The 11,036-nt window shown below is 31.4% G+C and overlaps 2 protein-coding genes across 2 annotated transcripts; both read right to left on the bottom strand.

Annotated features, from left to right (window-relative positions):
• Positions 1-3,988: 3,988 nt before the first annotated feature.
• Positions 3,989-6,364, bottom strand: LOC145011734 (uncharacterized). The gene is made up of 8 exons (XM_078970464.1): positions 6,239-6,364; positions 5,672-5,748; positions 5,501-5,576; positions 5,331-5,411; positions 5,120-5,253; positions 4,791-5,040; positions 4,640-4,703; positions 3,989-4,518 (listed from the first exon to the last, which is right to left on the bottom strand). The coding sequence occupies exons 2-8, from the start codon at positions 5,746-5,748 to the stop codon at positions 4,067-4,069; spliced, it is 1,134 nt and encodes a 377-aa protein (XP_078826590.1). The 5' UTR covers positions 6,239-6,364; the 3' UTR covers positions 3,989-4,066.
• A 1,756-nt stretch (positions 6,365-8,120) lies between these two features.
• On the bottom strand, positions 8,121-9,317 carry NUDX1 (nudix hydrolase 1). Its single transcript, XM_078970235.1, has 2 exons — positions 9,128-9,317; positions 8,121-8,665 (listed from the first exon to the last, which is right to left on the bottom strand). Exons 1-2 carry the CDS (start codon positions 9,267-9,269, stop codon positions 8,367-8,369), a joined length of 441 nt encoding a protein of 146 aa, XP_078826361.1. The 5' UTR covers positions 9,270-9,317; the 3' UTR covers positions 8,121-8,366.
• Positions 9,318-11,036: the final 1,719 nt, after the last annotated feature.

The raw sequence follows: 11,036 nt of genomic DNA, 5'->3' as shown, positions 1-11,036 counted from the left end.
CTACCTTATATTCACTATTTACGTCGCGCTGGGTTGCGCTGGGTCATGCCGGTTCTGTCGCGAAACTTCGACAGATCATAACTTCTTCGTTATAACTCGGATTTTGGCGTTCTTTATATGCACGGAAATCTTGTGACATATACTACAACTTGGTTAAGATTAATCCTTCTAAAAATCTTCCATCAAAAAGTCATTTTTGATGTTTATCGTCTCTAATTTGACTAGCCCGGATCTACGAGCGTTACATATACAATCAATTAGGGGTGGAAATTATTTGGTCTGGAACCAAAAATCCTGAAAATCAAATTGAATTGAAATCGATTTCAGACCAAATTATATTCAAATTCGGTTTTTGGTTTGGTCTGAAACCAAACCGAATTGTGAATTTGGTTTTTGGTTCGAGTTTGGGTTTCATGAAGTTTACATCAAACCAATCCAAAAAAACGAATTTCATAAATTAATTAATTAAAGAATATATATTATATTTTATATATTAAATAAAAATATTAATTATAAAGTAAAAATTATTTTAACATTTTGTATGTTATGTATTAATTATAAACTTTTCTATTGTAGACTTGCGACAATCAACAATGAATCAACTATTTTTTATGTATAAATGGGATCAAACATTGGTAAGCCATTCGGAACAAATTTTGAACTTTATGTTTTATACTTTTGTTTGGAACTTGGAACTTGGAAGTTAAACTTTTATGTTTCTAGCTAGTAGTAGTACCATTTTATCATTTTATGTATGAAATTTTGGATCTTTTTATGTGGAACTTTGTATCTTAATGCTTGCAAGTTGCAACTTTGGGTTTCTATCTTAAAACATTGTAATTTATATTTAAAAATTTGCAACACTAATTGTTTTTAAAGTTACACTATGTTTGGTGTACTAGCTGAAAAACTAGTTGTTAGCTGAAAAATTAGCTGATAGCTAAAAAGCTAACTGTTAAATAGAAAGTTAGTTGATAGCTGAAAAACTAGCTGATAAAAAATGACATTTTGTAAAACTAGCTGAAAAGCTAGCTTAAAAATGTGAAATGACATAAATATACATTTAAAAATGTGTTTTTATAATTAATTAAAAGATATATTTAGAAACTTTAAAAAAAAAAAAAAAAAAAAAAGCTCATGTACCTTTTTAAAAAGCTAGCTCATAAGCTAACTTATAAGCTACTATTTGGCTTGCCAAACATAACAACTAAAAAAAACTTGAAAAATAAGCTAGTTTTTCAGTTAGTTGTGGTGCACTAAACACATCCTTAATATTTGGTTTTATCAGTTTTAAAATCGAGCGAAACCGTATTAGAATTCGGTTTTTGATTTGGTTTGGAGAATTTGAATTCAATTTGATTCGGATTTCGAATTGAACCAAAAAAAAACAATTCAAACCAACAAAACCAAAAAACCCATAAACCAAACCGATTCTCACCCCTACTATCAATCTCCACTTCCTACATTTCTTAAAACAAATCAATGTTATTGCTTAAGATACCCAAATGAATCACATATGAAGTTTTCAAGGCAATTATCATGGTGGGGAAGCGATCCTTTAACAATAAATGACTCTTAAGGGTAACTAACTCTTGCATTTGTTTTTATTTGGTCCTTTTCCTTTTCTTTGTACTCAATATATCATCGAACTTGTTGTTTGTATTCACCATAACCCTTTTGGTCGGCTTTTGACCTGTAATAGTCGGTCAAAGGGTTATGGTGAACACAAACAACAAGTTTGATGGTATATTGAGTACAAAAAAATGAAAGTGACCAAATGAGAACAAACTCAACAGTTGGTTACCCTCCTAAGTCATTTTCCCTGAAAAGTTAAATGAAATTAAAGTTGCAAAGTTATCAAACACTGCAACCTTCTTTGGCCATAACATATATGAAGAGCATTTCGAAGGGGTAACTTCGTTAAAACATGGTCTATGTTATGCTTACTGTGGTTAATTGTTAACACCTCTGCAAAAGGATATGAATGTGTATGAGAGGTATATTCATCAACATAAACGTTTATCTCAAGGTATATTATGGTGATGTGTCTGCAAAATCAGCATGATATTGTACATATTGATGTTGTATCTTATCCCATGAGTTCGATTTTAAAGCTAAGTAAACTAAAAAATCACAACATTTGTGATTCCACTCATGATACGATAAATCATTTGATTGAAAATGTAAATGTAGTCATGAAATGCATCTGCTTAGTCAAAATTCCTCTAATAAATATTCAAGTGCATTACAAAGTTGTGCATGTATGAATAATGTTCTTTCATGGATTTTGTTTTGAAGAAAAGGAAGAATAAATCTCATAAAATCATTAATATCAGCAAGAGATGACGTGAGATTTGTTGTAAATAAATAAAAGAAAAATAAATTAGGTGTTTATCCAACTGTTGCATTTGATCTCATTTGGACCATTTCTTTTTTTTTGTACTCAATATACCATCGAACTTGTTGTTTGTGTTCACCATAACTATTTGACTGGCTATTACAAATCAAAAACCGGTCAAAAAGATTATGGTAAACACAAACAAAAAGTTCGTTGGTATATTGAATTTAAAAATAAAAAAAAAACACACACACACAACAGTTAGTTACTCTTAACAGTCATTTTCCCATATTCCTAATATTTTTCAACCATTTTCCGACTAAACTAATTAATATCGTTTTGCATTATTATTATCATTTTAATTATTAACATTTTTTATTATTGTTGTTAGTACGTGTTCCATGTATTACATAGTTTTACAAAGATGGTGAAACAGATCTTTCTAGTAAAACTATGACATAAAGATAAAATGATTACACCCGTTTTCTCATTATATAAAATTATGACATAAAGATAAATGGGCCACCATTGGGCATAATGAAGCTAACCCTATGATTTATTTTATTATTGCCTTATTATTTATAATTGTATGACCTTGTATTTGATTTTTGGGAATATGATTTATTAAGGTAATTAATTTTTCGATTTATTCATATCTTGGTAACTATTTTTTTTATTGACACATCTAGGTAACAATCTGGTTAGAAATGTTTACATATGACCAGATTACATCTAACTACAACATGTAGTATGATCCTAGTTTATTTAATTCGGATGATCTCTACTGTTTATTTTTGTTGCGTGTTTGGTCTTCATCTTACTTAAAAAGACTATTATACCCTTATTAATTAATTTATTTTATTAATTTTTTAATAAACCTCACGTATCTATATCTCCTCACCATCCCATATCTCATCCTTCTCAACTTCTATTTTTTTTTTTTATCTTTAATGGCATCGACATCTTCAGCATCCCTTTTTTTTCAATCTTTCAACTCACGTAAATCAACACCACAACCAACCTACTAAAAGTGAAGAGACAGTTGGTTATGATGTTGGTTCGCCAAAATTGAAAGACCAAAAAAGAAAATATGGTCTCGACGTCAATATCACCAAAGATGAAAAAGAAATAGAAGTTAAAAAGGATGAGAGATTGGATGGTAAGAAAATACAGATATGTGAAGTTTATTAATTTTTTTTAATATATAAAAAATAAATACGTAAATAAGAAAAATAATTAAATAAAGTAAAATAATAAGAACACAATAATCTTTTTAGGTAAGACATGAACCGAATGCGAAACAAAAACAAACAAAAGGGATCATCCAAGTTAAAAAAAATAAGTTCGAGACCAAACGCACAAATTCCCCCAAACCACAAGGACCATTCGTGTGATTTAATCTTCCTTTTCGTTTTGTTCATATATATAGGTTACTTATTTTTTTTTGTACACATCTAGATAACAAACTTATTGAAAGTGTTCACATATGATCATTATGATCTGCTGTAGCCGGATGTAACCTGCTGTAGCAGATAATAATGGTCATAGTGAACACTTCCATCAAATTTGTTACCTAGATGTGTAAAAAAAGATAGCATCCAGATTTTTTCCCAAATTTAACTACCAGTGTTACCACCAAACATGCTAACATATGACAATTATACCACTACATAATATTTGCATATAAATATTCTCTATTACATTTCATAAACCAACATTCAAATATTATCAACCATGAAACGAGCTAGGAGAATTACCTTGATTAATATGATCCCAATATCTATTCGCATAATTAGACAAAAGAGGAAATGCACGTGCATAAATATGTTCACCACGTGCATAAACAGGAGTTGACCCTCGTATACATTCTGGCCTCCAACTTTGTTCACAAGAGTGATATTGCAAATGTAATTCTGATGAATTTTTTACCTTTTTGTTTAAGGAACTATTGTAATAATTATTATTATTCCTGCAAGATTTAAGACCTTTTAATTGGGAATTAGGAGTCACCCATCGGTTTTTATCTGCATTTACTGGAATTGGTGCATTTATTCCTGGAATATTCACGCTCATTTTTCTTTTTCGCTCTGTAAAATTTTTATCGATGCATTTTTCATTTTCTTTTGTATCTTCGTTTGTGAATATTATAATTCCTGAAGGTTGGTCTTCATCTTCCAAATCTGAGCAATATCAAAAAATTAAAAAAGAAACTTGTAATCTCATAAAATATTTTTTTAAAAAAAAGGTGGAAATTTTCAAAATATGGTGTCTTTTATTTAAAAATAAAATACTAAAACATACCAAGATATCCAGGTGGGTATCCCATTTCACGCATTCTATTCAACCATGGAGGCGGATCAAATTCCTGAATCAAAAGATATAAACTAAATTTACAAGAATGGTCCTTGTGTTTTACATGAAATCACAAGTTTTGTCCATTTTTTTGACTTACCCCAAGGTGTAAGAGTTTCCTAGTCTCAAGATCAAGACAACCCGGTTTTAACCCATCAAACTTCCCTCCAGGGGTATTTTGGTAATATCGCGTTAAAACACGAGGACCAGAAGGTCTTTTACTTTTTAACTGATACAATTTGCGTGCATTGCTAACAACTTCTTTGTTAAAAGGCTTTGAACACTCTTTTAGTGAATGATCATACGCATCACAGTTAAAACAACGAGAAGCATTCACAATATCATCAACACTGTTATGAAATTAACAAGGGTAAAGCTAGTGGAAATAAATAAGTTTACTTTTCATTAAAAAAAAATAATAAAAAATACCTTTCTTTGGTAGCCACGTCATCATTTGACATTGGAAGTGGATAATTACGATCATAGACAGGTATAGAGTCTTTGTTGAATTCTGTATTTTCTATCCTTTGCTTTTTGTTCACTTGAGTGTCCATGTAAACAGACTTTTATGAAAATAAATTTAATTTGTCATTAAGTTATAAATAGAAAATGAAAAGAGATTAGGAATATGTGAACATACAATAATACAAGATCTCTCTGAGTTAACATTTAGTGCAGGAAGATATGTTTCTTCACCAGATTCAAGATCTTCATTAGAACCCTAAAAAAAAAGATTCAACAAGTTAATTATTTTTGAAAGAAGTGTGAGAATTTCTTAAACTTAATTGTTGTTGGAAAAAGAAATTTTGCCTCGGATAAAGAGCATTCTTGAGCATGCCATTCTGACCATTGATGTAATAGTTGTTCAAGCTTCTTTTTGCTCTTCCTAAAATTTAAAAACAGATTATTATTTAGTTATCGAGTAAGAAATAATACCTCAATTACTAGACTAATAAGAAAATCTATTAAATTGACATCAACCTTGATAATAATTTATAAATAATTTGAACAGAAGTCAGTTCACTGTCGTCCTGAAGTGCCCTTTTAATAGTTGTCATCTGTAAGTTCATAACAATCAGTATCAGATTGAGTGATTATCTAAAAACATGATTTTACTTCATGATGCAGAATGGTTTATACAACATTTAAAAGTAAAAATGTTTATTCCAATGTATACCTCTGCATTCGATTTATTGTTTGAACTTTGAAATTAATTTGTTATCCTGATCTTATTATAAATCCGATATGAGGCAGATGACTGGTTAAAAAATATTTTCATCTAGTTGCATTAGTGATTCAAAAGATTTTGTATAGTGGTTTCTGTTTAATGTTAGAATGTGACAAGTTTAAAATCTTCGGTTAACTAACAATGAAATCAATAATGGCGATAACAAGTGTGCTGAAGAATAAAACATAAGCAAACAAATCGGGTAGGATAGATTGAAGTTTGAATCCAACTTAGATGAAAAAAGAGCTCAAATACGCATAAAAAGGGAATCAAGTGTCAAAAATAAACCTCAGCTAGGGTTTCAAATACGAAGATTGTACCTTCTGGAGATGGTGATGAAGTAGGCGCCGATGGGAAGACGAAAGAGCAGACCTGGTTTGAGGGAATATGAAGAAAGTAGAAGCAGATTGATTTAAATTCGGAATCACTCGAAAGCGCGAGTATATGCAAATTTGGATTGGGGAAAATTTCAACGAAAAAAAACGCTTAATAAAAGGTTATTTTACAAAATTGTAATATATTATTTAATTAAAAAAGATTTCATTGGTGACCATATTTACAGGTATTTTTGATGACTTGGCACTTTTTTTTTTTTTTTTTGCTGAAGATGGCAATTTTTTTTTTTTTTTTTGGGGGGGGGGGGGGGATGTAGATCTTCCTAGACACGTGTCTTATTCCCATCGTAAAATGGGGTATTTGGGCAAAACTTTCATCAATTATATTGAAGGGCAACAATTTCTCCCCCATCTCCATGTTTTCCTACTTAAATTTGTACATCTCCAAGACAAATTGTTGTCACTATGGTTACCTTTATCGAATTTGTACATCATAAACCAAGAATTATTGGTTATCGGTTTCTATAACTCTTTGGTAAGCGGTTTTTCAGTTGAACTAAAATATTTTACTCATTTGATTTTTATTCTATTTGAAGAATCCTAAGTAGGAATGGCATTTTCAGTAATGAGTTGATAATGAACCAACAATGGAGAAGAAGAAAGATAAGTGGAAACAAACTTTTTTGTACTGAAGATTGCAATTCTTAAAAATGAAATCACCATTTACGTGTACAAGATGAAGACTCGTCAAGAACCTTTGGTTTTTAGAAAAGAATTAGATCAAATGAGTATAAAGTTGTTTACTTAGAAACTTTGTGGAAAGATATTGTATGTTATGATCACCTTTTGTATGATCGTGGAAAGGATTTCGTTATTTTTGAGTCAATTATATATTGGTTTAGAGGATAGCATTGCTTAATGATATTTTAAGAAAATATCTATTAGGTTGTAAAAGTTGCATGAAACATTTTTGTAGTGTAGACCATATTTATAAATAAATTTCATAAAGCCAAAGGTATTTTGCAAACCCGTTTTGCAAAATATTTGTTATTTTTTATTGCTTACTAAAAAGCATGATATAACACCTTTGAGTTTTGATCTATCTAGTGATTAATATCATAAAGCCAAAGGTATTTTGCACATCCATTTTGCAAAATAATTGTTATTTTATGATCGTTTACCAAAAAAAAAATGGTATAACACCTTTTAGTTTTGATCTATCTAATGATTAATATGAACAAATTGTTTAAAGCGAAAACTTTTCAGTAATAAGATATCATAATATATGATATACAATAGAAATTATTATATTTGAATTTTATTCAAATAAATTAATAATTTTCAAAATTCCCATAGTACTAATTTTCTATAAACTTTGATTTCTATCATGATGTATATGTTCATTATTATTAAAATTAAAATTTTAGTATTTGGTTCCATGTTTAAATTTCTTTCAAAACCTTATTATGATTTATGTGTTTTCAGGTATAAGAGCAACAACCATTTGCACTACATTTAGTTTATCTTGCATTTTGAAAAAAAAAAAAAAAAAATACTTATTTTAAACCAACTTTACAGTTTATTATATTCTGCGAAACGTCATTATATTTTAGCGAGCTATAATCACTTTCGTGGAAATATTGCCACGACCTAAAAACAAATTCATGAAGTATGATGTCAACGAAAGCAACTTAATTTACAAATTCACGAGTTAATTGAACATTTAGTGATATCTTCTAAATTGTGGGTTGATGGTTGATATATGAGACACACAGTTGATATATGTAATTCAAGTGTAAGTAATATTGAACTTGGTGTTCAAAAAACAAGTTAGCGAATAGCACATTTGACTTGGATAATTCAAGGATTGTGTAAATACTAAATACTCTCCAAAAATCTATAATTTCAACCATATTATAAGGTTACTCGAAATAATTTATATTTGGGCTAACTAAATGGCATGATGACACTAAAACCACAAATACATAGTTAGCCAATAGCCAATGATATAAAGAAAACCCAAAGTGCTAACTAAATTGAAAGTAAATTCATACACTTATAAATTCAACTTGAAGAACAAGTTGCAACCATTTCAAGATGATCTAAATCACTTTCAGTCAGTAAAAAAGGGATTCAGCCCACTTTTCAACATAGTCTCCAGAGGTCGAAATAATGGTTGAGGTGGTTTTTTCCAGTCGTACCAATCCCAACCATAACACTTATCAGGCTCCACATTTTGAGGGATTTGGTAAGGATCCGATAAAGAAGCACGCATATAAATAGCAACAGAATGAAATGTTTTTTCAGCTTCAGTAAATACGTCATTTGTTACTGTTAAAAATTGTATATCCTTAATGTCTAGCCCAGTTTCCTCTTTCACCTCTCTAGTCGCACATTCCTCAAAGCTTTCACCTAGGAAATGAGAAAGAAATATTTCTATAAATTAACGCAAAAATTTTAGGGCAATATTCAGAAAAAACTGTTACGTTATATTGTATAGATTTTCAAAAATATATTAAACTTACAAATATAATTAAAAAAAAATCAAGATTTTGAGTTGTATGATTGGATTCGCTGCTAAAATCCACCAAACCATTTACATGAAAAATGATTCGTATACGAAACTTTCAAACATGTTCAGTTTAATGATTATAAAAAATTAACAATGTATTTCTAGGGTTACCTAATTTCAGATTAAAACAGCATAATAGTTGTGAAATTATTCTGCTTTTCCTTGTTATTTCAAAAGGAAGCTCGCATGGAAAACATTTATAGTCTAGAGTATCCAACAATGGTAAGAGTTAAGATAACGATTTAGTATAGATCAATGTGTGTGTGTGTGTGGCGTGATAGTGGGCTTAAGAGAGGACTGACCGAACTCAAGGCGGCCGCCGGGGAGTGCAAAGGTGTTGTGGCCAACTGAATCTCGGCGACGCCCTAAAAGAACCGTGTTGTCCTTGATCAGAAATACAACCACCGCAATTACAGGTGCCGGCGGCGGCGAGGACGACGACATTGATCCGGTGTTTGTTTTCAATTGCAAAACTATTTCGACATTTTAAAAGGAAAAAAGTCTAAAAAGCGTACACAAAGGTCTTTCTCAATGGTATTTTTTTATTTTGAAAAAACATTTCTACATTGTTTGGGAGAGATTTTTTAATTTATCCTTTTCCATAATGTTGTTATTTTTTAATTAATTACTTGTACAGCACGAACTTGTTTATTTATTATTTTTATTACTTTACTTTATATGTTATAACTAGAAATTGTCATTCTTTCGGGCTTCGCAAGGATGCAAGTCAGGAGTATATTTATGTCCTAACGTGTAACGTGTTATTCCGAATCGTTTCTTATTTCGGAATGGTGACCAAAGATCGGGAATTATTAGGCCTAGGACCTTTGAGGAAATGATATCTGGACCTGGATGTGGGTGATGTAAATTTAGATGATCCGGGGGTTCAATTTGTGTTTTGGAGCCAATAGATATTTTGGTAAAGTGTCAGCTCGGACTTTTATGGATATTGGATTTTTGCTCAGGAAAATTTAAGGTGATTATGAGATGATAAAAACGTAAAGCTTCTCGTTACCTTTTCACTGATATAAGGATCGTCGAATTCAGATTTATAATGAAGAATTATGGCCTTCGGAAGAATTTAGGGTTTGGGGAAAACCCTAGTACATGGGGCATATATGGGGAGTACGCATGGCGTATTTGTGCGAGGACCATTACGCGAGGTGTAAACTGGCGTACGTTGAGCGTAGTCAGCAGATTATCCGCAAAGCCTCGGCCTCGTACATTGGGCATACAAGGAGTACGTTGGGCGTACAATAAGTGCAAGGAACCCTAATTTAAGTGTGGTGTACCCTATTTAAGCACCTTGAGTCTTTAGGATTGGCCTCCTTACTAGCCCCCAAACCTCCTAAAACCTTAAATCGACCCTTAAGCCTTCCTTGTGGTATTCTTGAGCTCTTGAGAAGATTTTGGTGGTTATTTTGCCCTTTGTGAAGGAAGTAAAGAAGATTGAAGGTGCTTTGCTTGGTGAGAAGGTTATAGATCCAGAATCATCACCCGTGTTGCAAAATTATTGAGGTATCAAGTTCAAACCTTATCTTCTCCATGCTTGGATATCTTCATATCTTACTTTTCATGCTTTTGGTCCCTTTTGGGTTGGTTTGAGGAGTTGGGACATTCTAAGGACTTGGTCACATGCATAAAGGTGCAAGCTTTATGGGATCTTGGTCACATGCATACATTAAGTCACCTATTAATTCCTTTTGAGCTTTAAGAGCTTCATTTAGTCATGCATGAATATAAAGTTAGCAACTTTATGTGATAATACAACTCAAGGATGCCCGATCTACGTTTTGGGGCAATGTCTTAAGAGATTAAGGACTAAATGTGGAAGATGGCTGAATCGGAGGAGTACGATGGACGTACAAGCCAATACACATAGCATACAAGCCCTAAAGCATGTACGCTTAGCGTATAGATGAGTACGCCCTGTGTACTCAGTCAATAGGCTTCAGACATTTTGGGCTTCGGTTTGGGCCATTCTTTTGGGCTTTGATGCTTAGGGCTTTGTGGGCCATCTGAATAAAAAATTTTTGGAGAAGGAATATTTTTGGGCCTTAGGGCAAGGCCTATTTAAGGGTTTGTGTGACATCCCCAATTTTTACAGCCAGAAAAGACCGATTTTGTTTATGCTTTATAAAAATAAGAGTACCTCTTTTAATAAAAATATTGCGGAATTTGTTCCTACTAAAACATGATAGATACGTTATC

This window comes from Lactuca saligna, chromosome 8 (assembly GCF_052625555.1).
Source record: "Lactuca saligna cultivar CGN05327 chromosome 8, ASM5262555v1, whole genome shotgun sequence".
NCBI classification, from domain to species: domain Eukaryota; kingdom Viridiplantae; phylum Streptophyta; class Magnoliopsida; order Asterales; family Asteraceae; genus Lactuca; species Lactuca saligna.
This window is presented reverse-complemented; position numbering and strand designations above follow the sequence as displayed.